This window comes from Salvelinus alpinus, chromosome 2 (assembly GCF_045679555.1).
Source record: "Salvelinus alpinus chromosome 2, SLU_Salpinus.1, whole genome shotgun sequence".
Lineage (NCBI taxonomy): Eukaryota > Metazoa > Chordata > Actinopteri > Salmoniformes > Salmonidae > Salvelinus > Salvelinus alpinus.
The window spans coordinates 37226687-37248302 of NC_092087.1; the positions used below are offsets into that span (position 1 = coordinate 37226687).

Here is a 21616-nt window from a genome sequence, read left to right on the forward strand (position 1 = left end):
GTGCCTAGAGGACTAGACTGAACAGGACTGGAGTACTGAAAGCTGCAGCTCATTACTGGGCTCCGGTAGCATGGACTCTCTCTCTTTCCTTTCTCTCTCCCTTTTTCTCTCCCTTTTTCTCTTGCTCTCTCTTCTCACGGCTCAATTCTCTGCAGGAGAGAAACGCTTAATAAAAGGTCAAGACTTTTCTCCCAGCCCCTCCACCCCTCTCTCTGCATCTCTCTCCCTCTCTCTACTCTGTCTTCCTCTCCCTCTCTACTCTGTCTTCCTCTCCCTCTCTCTACTCTGTATTCCTCTCCCTCTCTCTACTCTGTCTTCCTCTCCCTCTCTCTCTGTCATTCTACCTCTCTCTGCATCTCTCTCCCTCTCTCTACTCTGTCAACCTCTCCCTCTCTACTCTGTCTTCCTCTCCCTCTCTCTACTCTGTATTCCTCTCCCTCTCTCTACTCTGTCTTCCTCTCCCTCTCTCTACTCTGTATTCCTCTCCCTCTCTCTCTGTCATTCTACCTCTCTCTGCATCTCTCTCCCTCTCTCTACTCTGTCAACCTCTCCCTCTCTACTCTATCTTCCTCTCCCTCTCTCTACTCTGTCTTCCTCTCCCTTTCTCTACTCTGTCTTCCTCTCCCTCTCTCTACTCTGTCTTCCTCTCCCTCTCTCTCTTATGTAATTGAATATGAGCTGTTTTTGAAACTGCTATCCCAGTGAACGGTGCCTGCATGAAGCTGGGTCTCTCTCACAGAGCGTATAGGAGAAAAACACAGAGACAACAGAGAGGGAGACACTCTCACTTGATGAAAGCTTTGTGGCCATTTCACTTTGTTAAACAAGAGAGCTCATTAAATGGAGCTGAAGCCAGGGTATTCTGCGCTGGGTATTTTTATATTTTCATAGGACTTCTGACAGTAACATTATCTCACATGACACGGCTATTTACTAAAGTCCATCCTAAAACAGTGGGGGATTGTTTGCCACAACACGGGAGAGAGAGAAAGGAGAGGGGGGAGGAGAGGGTGATTGGGAAAGAGTAGGTGGAAGAGAAGGGGGGGGGGGGGGGGGTGGAGGAAAAATGAGACAGAGGAAGGTCACTGGTTCTAATCATTTCTTTCCCTGGAAGGGTTATTGGGAAACACAATGATGAAATGACTGTTCAAGCGGGATTTTTTTCCCTCTTGAAAATCTCATCAGAGTAGAAATCTGTCATTTTTCATGTGCCAGACGAAAATACATTCGGAGAACCTTAACTTACAAAACATAACACAACATTTAAAGTATGATAGATCATTAAATAAGTATACTCTTATTAAGGTTTTAATTAAGACAGTTAACAGAAACTCACCTAGCTGCTTCATCAAAGCCAGAGGCAGGATGACACTGATGGACACCATAATGACCAGGTAGTTCCCATTCAGGTACCACTCACTGGAGAGAGAAATGGGGAAGAGAAAGGGGGAGGAGAGAAAGAGCAAGAGAGAGATTTATGTAACTAATTTATTACATCTTTAGTCCTTATTTGTAAGGGAAATGTTCAATGTCTATGTTTTATTCAATGACAAGAGGAAAAATTCTTAACAGTAAAGCAAGCCGCCAGGGATGATGAGAACCCATCATCCCATCAACTCATCACCTCTTGACAGCCAGCAGTAGAACTGACTGACTTACCCCCTGAGGAACTGGGAGTGTTCCCTCAATGACACACATCTACACGTCTTTCCAGATCCATTAAACATTTAACCCAGGTGGTGCTGGTATGAGAGGGACAGCACTGTGTTAAAGCTCTTAATAAGCCTGCCTGGTACTCCTCGTTCTACAAAGAACCACAGCAAATGGAGCTCTACAAGCAATCTGTTTAAAAGCACACAGACAGCACGCTCAACAACAGGCTCTGTCAAATCTGTCACACTTACACATTACCATGCTCCACATTAACAAGAGAGTTTCTGAGAGGGAGAGAGAAAAAGGGAGAGTTTGCGTGCATACGTGAGTGCGTTTGAGACAGAGAAAGAGACAGCAAAACAAAGTGAGCTAGTCCAACTGGGCCACAGTGATATTCTTCCTCACCAGTCCTCTTTTCTTCCGCCTCCCCTAGGTCTCTAGTGACCACTGAAGGGTCTGGAGGGTGAGAACATGGGGTCAAGGCTCCGTCTGAGGCTGCAGGGTCTGGGAAGTAACTAGGGTGGGGACACACCATGTCCTAAGCATACTGGGACAGACCACTCATATAGTCTATTACACCCACGGTGTAGGTGCATAGCAACTGTGATAAACACGCAAAATAAGCTAATGTATGACATATTGAATCCACTGCATTACTAATATTACTAACTATTTCTTATTTTTTTTATCTTTGACTCTGCATTGTTGGAAATGAACCCATAAGTAAATATTTCACTGTCAGACCCCATTCAGACCCCTTCACTTTTTCATATTTTGTTACGTTAAAGCCTTATTCTAAAATGGATTAAATAACTTTTTTTCTTCATCAATCTACACACAATACACTATAATGACAAAGCGAAAACAGGTTTTTAGAAATGTTAGCAAATGTATTAAAAACAAAAACAGAAATACCTTATTTTCATAAGTATTTAGACCCTTTGCTATGAGACTCTAAATTGAACTCAGGTTCATCCTGTTTCCATTGATCATCCTTGAGATGCTTCTTCAACTTGATTGGAGTCCACCTGTGGTAAATTAAATTGATTGGATGTAATTTGGAAAGGCACACACCTGTCTATATAAGGTCCCATAGCTGACAGTGCATGTCAGAGAAAAAACCAAACCATGAGGTTGAAGGAATTGCCCATAGAGCTCCAAGAAAGGATTGTGTCGAGGCACAGATCTGGGGAAGGGTACCAAAACATTTCTGCAACATTGAAGATCCCCAAGAACACAGTGGCCTCCATCATTCTTAAACGCCCGGCCAAACTGAGCAATCGGGGAAGAAGGGCCTTGGTCAGGGAGGTTATCAAGAACCTGATGGTCACTCTGACAGAGCTCCAGAGTTCCTCTGTGGAGATGGGAGAACCTTCCTCAGTAAAAGGCACATGACAGCCCGCTTGGAGATTGCCAAAAGGCAACTAAAGGACTGTCAGACCATGAGAGAAAATATTCTCTGGTCTGATGAAACCAAGATTGAACTCTTTGGCCTGAATGCCAAGCGTCAAGACTGGAGGAAACCAAGCACCGCTCATCACCTGGCCAATACCATCCCTATGTTAAATCATGGTGGTGGCAGTATCATGCTGTGGGGATGTTTTCCAGCGGCAGGGACTGGAAGACTAGTCAGGATCGAGGGAAAGATGAACAGAGAAAAGTACAGAGAGATCCTTGATGAAAACCTGCTCCAGAGCACTCGAGTCCAGGCTTGAACCCGATCGAACATCTCTGGAGAGACCTGAAAATACCTGTGCAGCAACGCACCCCATCCAAACTGACAGAGCTTGAGAGAAGCTGCAGAGAAGAATGGGAGAAACTCCCCAAATACAGGTGTATCAAGCTTGTCGCATCAGACTCAAGGCTGTAATCGCTGCCAAAGATGCTTCAACAAAGTACTGAGTGAAGGGTCTGAATAGTTATGTAAATGTGATATTTTAGTTTTGTTTTTAAAATAAATTTGCAAAAATCTCTAAAAACCTGTTATTGTCATAATTGGGTATTGTGTGTAGATTGATGAGGAAAAAAACATTTGAATCCATTTTAGAATAAGGCTGTAACGTAACAAAATGTGGAAAAAGTCAAGGGGTCTGAGTACTTTCCGCATGCACTGGACTAACCAAATCCACAAAATGTTCCTCCCACGCTGAACATGGGTTTAGTATCTATTTTGGGATTGAGATTTTTGGAGGTTAAACTTATGTTTTCTCTATGACAAAGAAATACAGCATCTGTATTCTATTGTTCCTTCAGTGTGCCCACTAGAGCTGCCCCACCTACACCCCAGCCAACCATCTGGCCCGGTGACACGGTCACACATCATCATAGAGAGCGGCAGAGAGGACTGACCTTCCGAACCACAGAGGACACAAACACACACTCACGCATGCGCATGCGCAAACACACCACGCAGATTCAGACACAAATATCAACAACAACATACTCACACAAACAAACCCTCAATCCACAAATCAACACTCCAGGCAAACAGCAGATATCTGATAGCCTGGCTGGTCATACACACATGCACGCGCACACACATACACAACCACCCCTTGGGTGGTGATTGATCTATGGAGCGTTCTCTGGACAACTCACACTATGTCGTTCAGACATAGAAGATAAGACGTTCTGTGTAGCTTTTAAACACCTCCTGGACATCATTCAGTTCAGTCGGCATCATAAAAACACTGACAGCTGGCCATAACAAGCCAGGCAGGCATCAAAAACCAAACAGCAACATGCTCCTCAGCCTCTTCCAGAGCAATAGCCACTGTCTCTGTACTATCAGGCCACCTGCTCTAGTCTACATAGTGTTATCCTCTGGTTTACATTTCATCCGTGGCGCACGGCTGTGTAATGATGTGTGTCTGTATCAGCGTGGCCGCGCTGCCCTCTTCTCCCAGGGTCATTCTCACAAACAGCTGTTCTCAGGCCAGCTGCTTGGCATGGTGACACGAATGGCTGCAGGCCTCCCAGTGCCAGTTGGCACCACATAATTAGATTGGCTCAACCTGAGAGGAGGTTTCTTCTTCTTTGGTGGTTTAACACTGACTCAGGATCACTGGAAGAATTCACATGCTGTTGGTTCATATCTCCTTCTGCTGAACTTTAATGTCCTTCCATCCAATTGGATGAAAACACAGCTAGTCACCTCTCCCTGCCTGCAGAATACATTCAGAACTGTTTCAGAACAGTGGCCTTCAAATCTACACTATATATACAAAAGTATGTGGACACCCCTTCAAATTAGCGGATTTGGCTATTTCAGCCACACCCATTGCTGACAGGTGTATAAAATTTAGCACACAGCCATGCAATCTCCATAGACAAAAATTGGCAGTAGAATGGCCTTACTGAAGAGCTCAGTGACTTTCAACCTGGCACCGTTGATTGTATGCCACCTTTCCAACAAGTTAGTTCGTCAAATTTCTGCCCTGCTAGAGCTGCCCTGGTCAACTTGAAGTGCTGTCACTGTGAAGTGGAAACGCCTAGGAACAACAACGGCTCAGCGGTGGTATACCACACAAGCTAACAGAAAAGGATCCCGAGTGCTGAAGCGCGTAGCGCGTAAAAATCGTCTGTTCAGTCCACTCGCTATCAAGTTCCAAACGGTCTCTGGAAGCAACGTCAGCACAATAATTGTTCGTCAGGAGCTTCATGAAATGGGTTTCCTGTCACGACTTCTGCCGAAGTCGGTCCCTCTCCTTGTTCGGGCGGCGTTCGGCGGTCGACGTCACCGGTCTTCTAGCCATCGCCGATCCACCTTTCCTTTTCCATTTCTTTTGTCTTCCCACACACCTGGTTTCAATTCCATCATTACATGTTGTGTATTTAACCCTCTGTTCCCCCCATGTCCTTGTCCGGAATTGTTTATTGTAGTGCTTGTGCACGTTATGTAACGGGTTTTTGTTTACCCATTGATTTATTTGTTCTGTTAAGGTGGTTTTGTTTATTAAACTGCGCCGTTGTAAATCAGTTTTTGCTCTCCTGCGCCTGACTTCTCTGCCGCCTGTACGCACCCCCTACATTTCCATGGCCGAGCAGCCGCACACAAGCCTAAGATCACCAAGCATCGGCTGGAGTGGTGTAAAGCTCGCTGCTATTGAACTCAGGAGCAATGGAAATGCGTTCTCTGAAGTGATGAATCATGATTCACCATCTGTCAGTCTGACGGACGAATCTGGGTTTGGCGGATGCCAGGAAAACTTTATCTGTCCGAATACATAGTGCCAACTGTAACGTTTGGTGGAGGAGGAATAATGGTTTGGGGCTGTTTTCATGGTTCGGGTTCGGGCTAGGCCCCTTAGTTCCAGTGAAGGGAAATCTTAACGCTACAGCATACAATGACATTCTCGACGATTCTGTGCTTCCAACTTTGTGGCAACAGTTTGGGGAAGGTCCTTTCCTGTTTCAGCATGACAATACCCCTTTGCACAAAACAAGGTCCATACAGAAATGGTTTGTCAAAATCGGTGTGGAAGAACTTGACTGGCCTGCACAGAGCCCTGACCTCAACCTCATCGAAGACTTTCAGGATGAATTGGATCACCGACTGCGCGCCAGGCCTAATCGCCCAACATCGGTGCCTGACCTCACTAATGCTCTTGTGGCTGAATGGAAGCAAGTCCCCGCAGCAATGTTCCAACATCTAGTGGAAAACCCTCGGTCATGTAGTGTATGTTACTTTTGAAATATGTGTTATAAGTAAAGAACATGCAGTATGTTACTCACCCTGATGGATTGTCAACCCCCAGGAAGGCCTGGATGACCAGAGGGAACTCATACTTCACGATGTACAGGTAACTGGACATGGCTGTGGGAGGGACACACAAAGACACAGCTTTTAGTAATAGGATCACACACATACACTGTATACAGTGTTGATAGCCACTAGCTGACTAATGCAGTGCTAATAGCAGGCTGGTTTGTAACAGTAAAAGTATTTGCTTATAAGTTGGCTGGAAATGTAATTGAAACCTGTAGTCATGAGTGCACACAATTTGGTTAAATTAGAATTTATACATTTGAAGATATTACTGTTGGAGTTTATGTTATAGGCTGGCTGGCCGTGTCCTCTTTATGACTTGTCTTCCCTCAGTGTGCCTTGTAGTTACCACGCATGACTGCATTTGTTAGTGACAGAGACATGGTTGTTGAATTCATTCATTTTCAGTCCTGTGGACTTCACCAAGTGAGTTCTTACTGTAGGTAAATGTTATTATTAAAATTCAACTGTTTATGACAATACATTACATACAGTATATCATAAGGCCTTACTTTGACAGCCAAGTTTTACCCTAACACAGTGGTGTTAGGAACCTCCTGGTTTACAGGCCACATCAGGCCTGCAAGTCACATTATGCTGGATGGCAAAATGATGTGGAATTCCTATTGGAATCCAACCACAGTAAGGACATCCAAAAGATGAACATTTTATTCACCCGCAACCTGCATTCACAATGATTGTCAGGGTTAGGAGCATTGATAAAGGAGACTACCTAAACCATTTAAACTGGAACAACCATTTCAGTAACGGGAGCAATACATCTGACTATCTGAATGGATTAGTTAAGAAAAATGTACGTAATCAATCAATGTACATGAAAAAAGCAGATATTAAAAATAATATTTAACAAATCTAGCAGGTGAAAGCGTAGCCTAGTGGTTAGAGAGTTGGACTAGTAAACGAAAGGTTGCAAGATCAAATCCCCGAGCTGACAAGGTACAAAATCTGTCATTCTGCCCCTGAACAAGGCAGTTAACCCACTGTTCCTAGGCCGTCATTGAAAATAAGAATTTGTTCTTAACTGACTTGCCTAGTAAAATAAATGCTGGGAAATAATATGATGGGAATGTTTTACTTTCCACAGAGTAAAACTTACACTGGTTATGAACACCAACACTGGGGTTCTTTTACACCACTGAGTGTTAATTTCACTCTTAGAGAGTTAATCAACACTAGAAATACTGAAAAATCAAGGCTAGGCAACAGTGGCCAATTTGCTGTGTGCCTGGTCTTGCCTGCATCCTCTCATACAGACTCATAATCCCCTCACCTTCCACATATACACATCAGGGAGAGAAAACAGAAAAATAAAGTATGTAGGCACTAGGAAGAGAGAGGAGCAATGCTAATTGGCCATAGAGCCAGGCTGCTCTCAGGGTATCCATTGGCAAAGACATATCACAGTTTTCAAACCCAAAGGCGCAACATCGCAATACTTCCGGGAACGCGTCGCGAAGAAGACTTGACAGACCAGACCGGGGTTTGGGGTTTGACAAATCAATGAGAGAAGTGAAAAATTCATCTTGTTATTTTCTCTAATTGCAAAGGCAAAACCTGGATGAAAGTGACAAACTGACACGTTTTAATTTGACGGCATGCACATGCGCAGTTCGGAGCGACACGACCATTAGACCCGATGACGTGTTTCTGTGCATGTGCTATGCTAGCTGTGTGTGTGTGTGTGTGTGTGTGTGTGTGTGTGTGTGTGTGTGTGTGTGTGTGTGTGTGTGTGTGTGTGTGTGTGTGTGTGTGTGTGTGTGTGTGTGTGTGTGTGTGTGTGTGTGTGTGTGTGTGTGTGTGTGTGTGTGTGTGTGTGTGTATGTACAGTTGATTCCAGAAGTTTACATACACTTAGGTTGGAGTCATTAAAACTCGTTTTTCAACCACTCCACACATTTCTTGTTAACAAACTAGTTCTGGCAAGTCGGTTAGGACATCTACTTTGTGCATGATACAAGTAATTTTTCCAACAATTCTTTACAGACAGATTATTTCACTTAAAATTCACTGTATCACAATTCCAGTGGGTCAGAAGTTTACATACACTAAGTTGACTGTGCCTTTAAACAGCTTGGAAAATTCCAGAAAACGATGTCATGGCTTTAGAACCTGCTGATAGGCTAATTGACATCATTTGAGTCAATTGATAGTGTACCTGTGGATGTATTTCAAGGCCTACCTTCAAACTCAGTGCTTCTTTGCTTGACATCATGGGAAAATCAAAAGAAATCAGCTAAGAACTCAGAAAAGAAATTGTAGACCTCCAGAAGTCTGTTTCATACTTGGGAGCAATTTCCAAACACCTGAAGGTACCACATTCATCTGTACAAACAATAGTACGCAAGTATAAACACCATGGGACCACGCAGCCGTCATACCGCTCAGGAAGGAGACGTGTTCTGTCTCCTAGAGATGAATGCACTTTGGTGCGAAAAGTGCAAATCAATCCCAGAACAACAGCAAAGGACCTTGTGAAGATACTGGAGGAAACAGGTACAAAAGTATCTATATCCACAGTAAAACGTGTCTTATATCGACATAACCTGAAAGGCCGCTCAGCAAGGAAGAAGCCACTGCTCCAAAACCAGCATAAAAAGCCAGACTACGGTTTGCAACTGCACAAGGGGACAAAGATCGTACTTTTTGGAGAAATATCCTCTGGTCTGATGAAACAAAAATAGAACTGTTTGGCCATAATGACCATCGTTATGTTTGCAGGAAAAAGGGGGAGGCTTGCAAGCCGAAGAACATCATCCCAACCATGAAGCACGGGGTGGCAGCATCATGTTGTGGGGGTGCTTTGCTGCAGGAGTGACTGGTGCACTCCACAAAATAGATGGCATCATGAGGATGGAAAATTATGTGGATATAAGCAACATCTCAAGACGGCAGTCAGGAAGTTAAAGCTTGGTCGCAAATGGGTCTTCCAAATGGACAATGACCCCAAGCATACTTCCAAAGTTGTGGCAAAATGGCTTAAGGACAACAAAGTCAAGGTATTGGAGTGGCCATCACAAAGCCCTGACCTCAATCCCATAGAAAATTTGTGGGCAGAACTGAAAAAGCATGTGCGAGCAAGGAGGCCTACAAACCTGACTCAGTTCCACCAGCTCTGTCAGGAGGAATGGGCCAATATTCACCCAACTTATTGTAAAGTTATGTAAACTTCTGACCCACTGGGAATGTGATGAAATAAATAAATGTTGAAATGAATCATTCTCTCTACTATTATTCTGACATTTCACATTCTTAAAATAAAGTGGTGATCCTAACTGACCTAAGACAGGGAAATGTTACTCAGATTAAATGTCAGGAATTGTGAAAAACTGAGTTTCAATGTATTTGGCTAAGGTGTATGTAAACTTCCAACTTCAACTGTATGTATGTGTGTGTGTGTGTGTGTGTGTGTGTGAGCCCTTACCTCCGATGTTTTGCAGTGTGATGGCGATGCCGGCGGCCATCTTGCCTGGCGTTCCAAACGCCCTTTGGCCCAGCTGCTCATACGCCCGGATACCTGAGTCACAGTCACCAAGCACATTAACATAGAGTACTGTACTGCCGCATAGAGCATGGAGAAAAGCCATGCTATTAAAGCATAGTAGAATGTAGGGCACTCGGGAGGGGGCTGTGAATTCAGAGTGATTAGTGTAATTAAAAACATGCTAAAGAGAAGAGGCAACCTGTAAGGCTGTGGGAGGTTATCATGACATTAGTCTTCCCGACATGGCCTGTAGGGGTTGACTGTATAGTCTGTATGGTCTCTAATAAGGTTTTGCTCATGGTCTGAAGATTACATACCCACAATGCCAGAGGACTTGAGTAGCAAGTGGATGGAGTAAGATGAGAGGACAGCCACTACCGTCAGGAGCACCCTGCAGAGGAGAGAGGAGAGAGCATCATCATCACCATCTTCATCATCAACTCCATCATTGTCATAATAATCACCATCTTCATCATCAACGCCATCCTTGTCATAATAATCATCATCACCATCATTATCTTTATCTTCATCATCATCATCCTCATCCGTATTGAACTTGATGACCAGCCTGCAGTACGTTCTGGTGCAGTATGACAGTAACAGCTGTCTAATCCATGGCTCTATAGATGACATTCCTCCATGTAAACCATTGATTCAGCTGGATGTACAGCTGGGTGTTGGGTTATGGGATCTTGGGTTATGGAGGGCATTCATAATAAGCAACCGACTGACTCAGGTTCACCCAGGGTTAGCCTCATACAGAGCTTCAGCCTAACAAAGCACTATCTACAAATATCTCCCCCATTCCCCCACCACTAGAAATAACCACAAGGACATTAAGGGCGCTATTTAAAGGGGAAAATATTTACAAGATAATGCTGACATTGGCGAGCTGAGGAGAAACCGCAGAGTTAACAAAAAGTACAAGATTCTATGTTCCAAGATCTCCCAAAATACTGCTCCAGCCCCCAGCGGCCAACATCTGGTCAAACAGACCAATCTGGACGGACGGAACACAGAAACCTGATCTTTCTGTTCACTTCCCAGAGCATCTCCTCCTCCCCTCCTACTCCAAGTTGTTTCCTCTCTATCGAATTTCTCTCGAATTGTTACTCTTGGCAACTGGAGCTGAGCTTGCTTCGGAGTGGCCAAGCACGTCTTTCACCTCGACATCAACTCTGTTTCACATGGTTCTGTGTCTGGGGCGGCGTGGTGTAAGAATGCAGTACAGGCTGATTTGTGGTGGAGGAGAAGTCAGCCGGTGCATTGGTGGGAACAGTGTGACAGACAGGCAGGCAGGCAGATAGACAGTTAGGTAGACAGACAGACAGACAGATGCTCTGTGTGCTGTTCAGCTCAGCTCAACTCAACTCTCCCCCACTGCATTCCTGGAAGGGCCAGTGCCAGAGCCCATGCCAGCGCTCGGCTGAGACGTCTGTGTGTTCCAACTATGATCTGAAATGTTAGACCACTACTACGGGTCCAGAAAGCTCCAATGCAAGTCGTAGTATAGCTCTGGCATGTGATGTGTCTGACTGTGGGTGGCGAGGTAGCTCTGCAATGCCACCTTATTAATGGTATAGCTCTCATGATGAGGTACTACTGCTATGTGTCCTAAGCTCACCCCTGTCCTCACTGTAAAACATTCAGTTAATGCATACTCAGCTAGCACGTAATGTTCTGAGAACCATATGTTTCTTAGAGCTTGGTGAGAGCGTGGTTGTCCTATGGTTATTTTGCATGCAACCTTCCCACAACATTCTGGGAATGGTGTGGGATAGTTGCTTGGCTTTGGAACATTCTCAGCACATTTAAGGAACTTGACAAAATAGTTCTCCGGTGGGAATTTCAATACTTCAGCATCACGTTTCCTACAGGTTTCTTCATGGTTCTATTTAAAGTAATGTTCTCAAATTGTTCACAGAATGTTAAGAAACAACGTACTTCTGTGGGAATTTCAATGCATCAGCGTAACATTTCCTACAGGTTTCCTCATGATTCTATTTAAAGTCATGTTCTCAGAACGTTCAGAGGACATTAAGAAACAATGTTGTGCTGCAGGAATTTCAGTACTTCAGCATAATGTTTTCTGCAAGTTTCTTCATGGTTTTATTTATGAAAACTTTCCATTAAAAAAACACAAGAAAACATTAGTAACGTTCAAAGAGTATAAAAACACTACTGTCTCAGGCTCACCATGCTAGTTTAAGGTTTAATTAGCAAAGGTCATCGAAATTGTTAAAAGGTTAAAAAATATATAATAATTAATGTAATATTTTTTTTTTATACTTTGTGTTAAAATAAAGAAAAGTATAGGGCCTCCCGAGTGGCGCAGCGGTCTAAGGCACTCCATCGCAGTGATTGAGGCGTCCCTACAGACCCGGGTTTGATCCCAGTCTGCATTGCGACCAGGAGACACATGAGGCGGCACACAATTGGCCCAGCATCATCCTGGTTAGGGGAGGGTTTGGCCGGCGACTCCTTGTGGCGTGCCAGGTGTATGCACACTGACTTCCGGGTTAAGCGAGCAGTGTGTCAAGAAGCAGTGCGGCTTGGCAGGGTCGTGTTTTGGAGGACGCATGGCTCTCGACCTTCGCCTCTCCCGAGTCCGTACGGGAGTTGCAGCGATGGGACAATACCGTAACTACAAATTGGATATCACAAAATTGGGGAGAAAAATTGGTCTTTTTTAAAATAGGTGCCTAATTTGCATAAATACACACGTTGTATTTGCATATATGAATAAATGAACATAAATGAGAAGAACAGGGCTGCAACCACCAAACACTTGCTCTACCTGCACTCACCTGCGTTGTATAGAATACCTAATGCATTACTGTTGTTTTCACAGTCTCTTGTATAATTCAACAAGTGTGTCAATAGCAGGATACCCGTAGATAAAAAATGTACATGCTTGGCTCTAGACTACACCTATCTATACATACGTTACAGTGTTTGCGAGATCGGACATACTATCACTATAATCTGAGTGTAGATTTTTGAAACTGGCTTTCATTTCAGCGCATCTAATTTGTAAACTGTATTAAATTATTACTTTTTTAAATTCCACAGAAAATGAACACACATCAAAATGAAGTTGTCTTTCTTCTCTTTATTGTGATGTAAGTGTCAAGACGGTGCGTTAAATCCCTGATGAAGCTTTAGCGTTCTTATAGATTCAACAGAAAGCCAATGTATCAAATCAAATGTTATTTGTCACGTAAAGAACAGGTGTAGACTAACAGTGAAAAGCTTACTTATGGGCCCTTCCCAACAATGTAGAAAGAAAATAGAGAAATAAGAGAAAAGTAATATCACATAATAATACAGTTAATAATAAATACACAATGAGTAATGATAACGTGAGGTAGACATGTACATATAACTAGGAATAAAGGGACTAGGCAACAGGATAGATAAACAGTAGCTGCAACATATGTGATGAGTCAAGAAAGTTAGTGCAAAAAGGGTCAGTGCAGATAGTCTGGGTAGCTATTGGGTTTCTGTGCTTTCAGAAAGTATTTACACCCCTTGACATTTTCCACAATTTGTTGTGTTACAAAGTGGGATTAAAATGGATTTTAATGTCATGTTTTGTCAACGATCTACATAAAATACTCTGTAATGTCAAAGTGAAAGAAAAATTCTAACATTAGTAAAAAAAAGAAGAAAAAAAAAGAAAACACTAATATATCTTGATTCGATAAGTATTCAACCCCCTGAGTCAATCAATACATGCTGGAATCACCTTTGGCAGCGATTACAGCTGTGAGTCTTTCTGAGTAAGTCTCTAAGAGCTTGCAACATTTGCTTGCAACATTTTGCCCATTATTATTTTTTTCAAAATTCTTCAAGCTCTGCCAAATGTTGATCATTGCTAGACAACCTTTCAAGTCTTGCCATAGATTTTCAAGCAGATTTACGTCAAAACTGTAACTCGGCCACTTAGGAACATTCACTGTTTTCTTGGTAAGCAACTCCAGTGTAGATTTGGACTTGTGTTTTAGGTTAATGTCGAGTGGAAAGCAGACTGAACCAGGTTTTCCACCAGGATTTTGCCTGTGTTTAGCTCCATCTGCTGTCTCAGCCACTGCCTGTCACCAAGGGAGTACCCCAAGGCTCAATCCTAGGCCCCACGCTCTTCTCAACTTACATCAACAACATAGCTCAAGCAGTAAGAAGCTCTCTCATTCATTTATATGCAGATGATACAGTCTTATACTAAGCTAGCCCCTCCCCGGATTTTGTGTTAAACACTCTCCAACAAAGCCTTCTTAGTGTCCAACAAGCTTTGTCTGCCCTTAACCTTGTTCTGAACACCTCCAAAACAAAGGTCATGTGGTTTGGTAAGAAGAACGCACCGCTCCCCACCGGTGTGATTACTACCTCTGAGGGTTTAGAGCTTGAGGTAGTAAACTCATTCAAGTACCTGGGAGTATGGCTAGATGGTACACAGTCCTTCTCTCAGCACATATCAAAGCTGCATGCTAAGGTTCAATCTAGACTTGGTTTCCTCTATCGTAATTGCTCCTCTTTTACCCCAGCTGCCAAATTAACCCTGATTCAGATGAACATCCTAGCCATGCTAGACTACAGAGACGTAATTTATAGATCGGCTGGTAAGCGTGCTCACGAGCTGCTAGATGTTCCTTACCATTCGGTCATCAGATTTGCCACCAATGCTCCTTATAGGACACATCACTGCACTCTATACTCCTCTGTAAACTGGTCATCTCTTTATACCTGTCGCAAGACCCACTGGTTGATACTTATTTATAAAACCCTCTTAGGCCTCACTCCCTCCTATCTGAGATACCTACTGCAGCCCTCATCCTCCACATACAACACTGCTAAAAACAGTCAAACTGGACTGTATTATCTCCATCTCTTCATTTAAAGACCCAATCATGGACACTATTACTGACAGTTATGGCTGCTTCGCATGATGTATTGTTGTCTCTACCTTCTTGCCTTTTGTGCTCTTGTCTGTGCCCAATAATGTTTGTACCATGTTTTGTGCTGCTACCATGTTGTGCTGCTGCCATGTTGTGTTGCTACCATGCTATGTTGTTGTCATAGGTCTCTCTTTATGTAGTGTTGTGGTGTCTCTCTTGTTGTGATGTGTGTTTTGTCCTATATATATATATTTTTTTTTTTATCCCAGCCCTCGTACCTGCAGGAGGCCTTTTGCCTTTTGGTAGGCTGTCATTGTAAATACTTGCCTATTTAAATAAAGGTTAAATAAAATAAAACAATTATGTTTCTTTGTTATTCTGAAAAACTCCCCAGTTTGATGATTACAAGCATAACCATAACATGATGCAGCTATGCTTGAAAATATGGAGAGTGGTACTCAGTAATGTGTTGTATTGGATTTGCCCCAAACATAACATCTTTGTATTCAGGACATCAAGTTAATTGCTTTGCCACGTTTTTTGCAGTATTACTTTCGTGCCTTGTTGCAAACAGGATGCATGTTTTGGAATATTTTGATTCTGTACATGCTTCCTTCTTTTCACTCTGTCAATTAGGTTAGTATTGCGGAGTAACTACAATGTTGTTGATCCATCCTCAGTTTTCTCCTATCACAGCCATTAAACTCTGTATCTGTTTTAAAGTCACCATTGGCCTCATGGTGATATCCCTTGGTGGGTTCCTTCCTCTCCGGCAACTGAGTTAGGAAGGACGCATGTACATTTGTAGTGACTGGGTGTTTTGATACACCATCCAAATAATATTTAATAACTTCACCATGCTCAAAGGGATATTCCATGTCTGCTTTTACATTATTTACCCATCTACCAACAGTCCTTCTTTGCGAGGCATAGGACAATCTCCTTGGTCTTTGTGGTTGAATCTGTGTTTGAAATCCACTTGTAACGGCAGATTTCCTCCGCTTCGTCTGGCACTGGTGGTACCGGATAGACTGGACCGTGAAGGCGTACTGGAGCTCTTGAGCACCGAGCCTGCCCAACCCTACCTGGCTGAATGCTCCCCGTAGCCAGGCCAGTGCGGCGAGGTGGAATAGCCCGCACTGGGCTGTGCTGGCGAACCGGGGACACCATGCGTAGGGCTGGTGCCATGTACACCGGCCCGAGGAGACGCACTGGAGACCAGATGCGTTGAGCCGGCTTCATGGCACCTGGCTCGATGCCCACTCTAGCCCGGCCGACACGAGGAGCTGGAAGCACGACGCCTTCTCTCTCCACGGTAAGCACGAGGAGTTGGCTCAGGTCTCCTACCTGCCTTCGCCACACTCCCCGTGTTACCCCCCCCCCCCAAAGAAATTGGGACGGCGATATTCCCCTGGCTGAGTCCAGGGTCCTTTGCCGTCCAGAATCTCCTCCCAAGTCCATGAATCCTGTGTCTTTTGCCGCTGCTGCTGCTGTCCTTTACCACGCTGCTTGGTCCTTGGTTGGTGGGTGTTTCTGTAACGGCAGATTTCCTCCTCTTCAGAGGAGGTGTAGCAGGGATCGGACCAAGACGCAGCGTGGTAAGTGTCCATGTTTTAATATAATAAACTGAACATGACACAATACAAAATAACAAAGAGAATCTAACCGAAAACAGTCCCGTGTGGCACAAACACAAGAAACAAACACCCACAAACCAACAGTGAAAACAGGCTACCTAAATATGGTTCCCAATCAGAGACAATGGAAAACATCTGCCTCTGATTGAGAACCATATCAGGCCAAATGACAAACCTAAACATAGAAACACAGAACATAGACTGCCCACCCCAACTCACGCCCTGACCATACTAACTAAAGACAAAACAAAGGAAAATAAAGGAAATAAGGTCAGAAACGTGACACCACTGCTATACTGAGGGACCTTACAGATAATTGTATGTGTGCGGTACAGAGATGAGGTAGTCATTAAAAAATGATGTTAAACATTATTATTGCACACAGAGTGAGTCCATGCAACTTATTATGTGACTTGTTAAGCACATTTTTACTCCTGAACTTATTTAAGCTTGCTGTAAAAAAAAAAGGGGTTGAATACTTACTGACTAAAGACATTTCAGCTTTTCATTTTTTATTAATTTGTAAAAATATTGAAAAACATAATTCCACTCTGACATTACGGGGTATTATGTGTAGGCCTGTGACCAAAAATGTTCTTTATCAATTTTAAATTTAGCCTGTAACAATACAAAATCTGGAAAATGTCAAGGGGGTGTGAATACTTTCTGAATGCACTGTAACTATTTAACTAAGGTTAGAAGCTGTTCAGGGTTCCGTTGGTTCCAGACTTCGTGCATCGGTACCACTTGCCGTGCGGTAGCAGAGTGAACAGCCTATGACTTGGGTGGCTTGTCATTCACAATTCTGTATATTTGTTTCTCATTGAGCACATTTCAGCGATTACCGGGGTGTGTTTGAAAGGTCATCACAAACATTTACGTGGTCATAACATTAACGGGAAAAAACAACAGGCTCAAGTAAAAGTATGAAAGAGTCACGGGAGTAAAATTAAATCAATCCAGCCAGACATATTTAAGTGACAAGTGGATTTTGCACCCCTCAAACACAGGAAATAGATGGGTGAAAAAGACAGATCCTCAGGTCGGTGGGGCATGCGCATTGCTGGTTTAATGGGGTTTGAAATGTGAATGGGATGTGAGTGGGGTGCAAATAAGGGCCAGTGCACAGCCACCTCCCTCCATACAGCCACTGAACACCCTCTTTGTTCAGCTAAAGCGCACATGACACAACAGTCAGGCCGAGAGGTGTTACACACAGTCAGTAGCCCTCTGCCTGCCTCTGCTCCAGCCCCTTTCCTTTGAGGAAACACACTACCCAGCTAGCACATAACATTCTGAGTACCATATGTTTCTTAGAGCTTGGTGAGAGCGTGGTTGTCTTATGGTTATTTTGCATACAACCTTCCCACAACTTTCTGGGAATGGTGCAGGATAGTTGCTTGGGTTTGAAACATTCACAGCACATTTAAGGATCTTCTGAATTTGTTCTTGGTATTTCATTGCTTTAACAGAACATTTCCTAAAAGTTCAAACATGGTTACATTTAATATCAATTTTGTTAATGTTCTGCGAGCGTTCTCCAACTGGTTTGACATTAGGAATTTTATCAAATAGTTCAGAGAACATTAAGAAACAACATTCTTCTGTGGGAATTTCAGTACTTCAGCATAATGTTTCCGACATGTTTCCTCATGGTTCAATTTAAAGTCATGTTCTCAAATTGTTCCGAGATCGTTAAGAAAACGTTCCATAAAAACCACAAGAAACCTTTAACAACGTTCAGAGAACAATCTAAGAATGTTATTTAAAAACATATACATTCCGTTCTCAGCATCAACAAAACTCTCTCTAAGTGTGTTCAGGTGTGTTGGCCGCGCCCACTAATTGGCCACACCTGATCTTAATAAGTGCTTTCCTTTGAAATGGGGTCTGTTTGAATAGACTAAAATGAACAGCTTTGTATGCGTAAAAGACATTGCATGCTAGCTCCATCCTGGTAGCGCAGTGGACTAATTCCATGGATAAACAACAGAACAACAAACAACAGTTTGAATATCACTGATGCTGTGTCACAATAAAAAATAAATGTGTTTTGCATGATTAATGCCTAAGGAAATGAATGTCCATGTGTCCTGTTTGTGCTTGGAGTAATAAAAAAGTTAACCCAAAATAAGCTAGCAGTGTTATTTGGTATTTATTAGGATCCCCATTAGCCGCTGCAAAAGCAGCAGCTACTCTTCCTGGGGTCCACATATTGAAAGTCTTATTGAAACATTCAGAGAAAGTTTTAAGGAAGTTATTCAAAAACCTTTTAAATAACTTATAATTTCCGTTCTCAGAGCGTTAATATAACCTCCCAGCAAAACTTTAAGGAACCAGAGTAAAACATTCTCAGAACCTCACTGCAACCTAAAAATAAATGTTCCCAGAACAGGCAAAATGTTCACTTCTGTTCTCAGAATGTTTAAAAAACGTTCAGTATTACCAGTCAGGAAACATATGGCTTTGTTCCCACAACCAATGTGAAACCAAAAACACATGTTCCAACAACTTCCAAGGAACCAAATGTGCTAGCTGGGTAATCTCCTTACAGCAATCCTACCAGTCAGTCACTGGTCCCGTTGAAGGCTATAGGCTACAGGTCCCAGGGCCTACATGGACCTACACTCATACACAGGCAAGAATGGTGTCAGATGTGTGGTCTGATGCACCATGCCTTAGAGCAGACTGCAAGCCATACCAATAGTGGGTGACTAGAATGCTTATCAGTGCTCTATGGCTCCAATGTACAGAGTAGGTGTTAGGTGAGGTCAAAGGAAAGGGTAGGAGAATACACTGGAGGGATGAGATGCCACTGTATTGTTGTGATGTTAGTTGGGTGTGTTGTTGAGTTTTCCCATTGTTTTTCTGTGTTCAGAGAAGTGTGTACTGCTATGTAGGTCTGCGGTACCCCTTTGGGAATGAGCAGCTAAGAAAGAATAGAAAGGAGAAGGGAGAAGGGGCCTCCCGGTTGGTGCCGGGTGGTGCAGTGGTCTAAGGCTAGCTGTGCCACCAGAGACTCTGGGTTCGAGCCCAGGCTCTATCGCAGCCGGCCACGACCGGGAGGTCCATGGGGCGACACACAATTGGCCTAGCGTCGTCCGGGTTAGGGTGGGTTTGGGCGTCGTCCGGGTTAGGGTGGGTTTGGCCGGTAGGGACATCCTTGTCTCATCGCGCACTAGCAACTCCTGTGGCGGGCCGGGCGCAGTGCACGCTGACCAGGTCGCTAGGTGTACGGTGTTTCCTCCGACACATTGGTGCGGCTGGCTACCGGGTTGGATGCACGCTGTTTTAAGAAGCAGTGCAGTTGGGTTGTGTTTTGGAGGACGCCTTCGTCTCTCCCGAGCCCGTACAGGAGTTGTAGCGATGAGACAAGACAGTAACTACTAAGAATTGGATACCACGAAATTGGGGAGAAAAAAAAAGAGAGGAGAGGGACTTGTACTCTGGAGGCTTGAGCACAGCACATAGTGGTCAACTGAAAAGCTGCTTGACTGGCTCCTCTCCCTACATGTTTCTTTCCCTCTTTCTCTATCTGGGATACTAGTCAACTCAACATGGCTGCTGGAGAGCATAATTATTTGAGGCATGTGGATTTATGTGATTTATAGTAGATACATAAATACATACCTTAAATAAATGTACTGTACTGTGTTTCACTATTACATTCCACATGAACAGTGAGTGAGACATGTTTAGTTTAATATTGCACTGAGCACTGAGCTGTATACAGCATGCCAGGTGGCCGAGACAGACAGACAGTGTAGTTTAGTAACCCAGAGTTCAGCTGGTCCAGACCAGTCCAGACCAGACAAACCACCTAGCTCAAAATAAATAAAAAATTCTCACTGTGTAAAAAAATCCTCAAGACATGACTCAAGGCATAAAGCTTGGATACAGTCTATGAATAATATTTGTGTCTGTGATGGTTGTCTACAATAGTATCAACGCTTATTTAGTCACATTCGGTGACAAATGCGGTTATGCTGCCAGTAAGACTAATAACATCTTCTCTTTCCTAACTAGAGGGTGCTTGGAAGGTTTTGTTAGTCACCCTGCCTACAATTCCACCGAATTTAGACCCTGCTAGTAAACAGTCAATAGATTTGGCATTACTACACACATCCCAAACATTGCTTTACCTCTAGGTAGAGAGCTATTGTATTGTAATCCTATCCAAGGTCGCTTGGTAAACAAATCCATCGGGCTAGGAGAGTTTTCTAATAAAAGCAGCATGAGAGTTTACAGCACATACAGCTTTTCGTGGAACAAGACTTAGCAACCTAGATCCCTTGGCTGCTGCCACCTTGTACCCTAGCTACTGGGGTGAGGAGGTGTGATTGAAAATAGAGGAAGACAAGGGAGTGTGGATGTTATGGTATATGTCATTGATTTATGGGTGAGATTATCAACTGGAAACCTGAGCTGGACAGCAGGGTCACGCAAAGACACGCAGCAACACTCATAATCAGCACAGAGTATAATGGGCCAGGTTCGGTGCTAAACCCACAAACACATTACATAACCCCTACATGACCAATCTGACACCTGTGAAGCTAAACCCTCTGTGACTCGTCCTGACAGCAGACGCCACCACAGCCCAGATTATTCTTCCTAGCTGGCATGGCAGACTCCTGAGAATGCATTCATGTATATTCAGTATTCACGTATTCGATCACAGCACAAGATAGGACACGCAGATGCAAGCACATTGAGGTTATTTCCAGCATCCATCATTATAATTGCATCGGTTTGACACAGCAGCACAACCCTGCTATTGGCATAGTAATGAAAGCTCTCCACCCCGGCCCAATTACATTACCTGTCATTAGTCCACACATTTTGAAGCCCCTATTCATCTCAATGCACATGTATCGCATGAAACACAAGGTGTTACGCACCTGCCAGTGTGTCACAGCTGTAGTCATGATACCTATTACACAGTAATGATGTATTTACTCTTTAGCTTTTATCTAGTGACTGTTCAATTAGGCCTGTCACATACAGTCTACCGCCTGGTTAATTGCCTTTAAATAATTACAGAGCTATTTCTGTCCAGGGAAGAGCTCAGTTTAGAGGGACTAAATGTGCAATTGAATCAGAGGAACATCTGCGGCTACTGTGAGCATGCCTGACTGGGTTATGCTCTGGGTTTACATCC

At 43.6% G+C, this 21616-nt stretch overlaps 1 protein-coding gene across 3 annotated transcripts in view; it reads right to left on the minus strand.

The window, feature by feature from the left end:
* LOC139542728 (sodium-coupled neutral amino acid transporter 3-like) overlaps window positions 1-21616 on the minus strand; it is a 63316-nt gene that overhangs the window by 16603 nt on the left and 25097 nt on the right. For all 3 annotated transcript variants that reach the window (XM_071348514.1, XM_071348532.1, XM_071348523.1), the window contains 4 exons: window positions 10241-10314; window positions 9864-9956; window positions 6388-6469; window positions 1337-1419 (listed from right to left, as the gene is read on the minus strand). In XM_071348514.1, the coding sequence (XP_071204615.1) occupies window positions 1337-1419; window positions 6388-6469; window positions 9864-9956; window positions 10241-10314 (332 nt within the window). The remainder of the gene's footprint in view (window positions 1-1336; window positions 1420-6387; window positions 6470-9863; window positions 9957-10240; window positions 10315-21616) is intronic.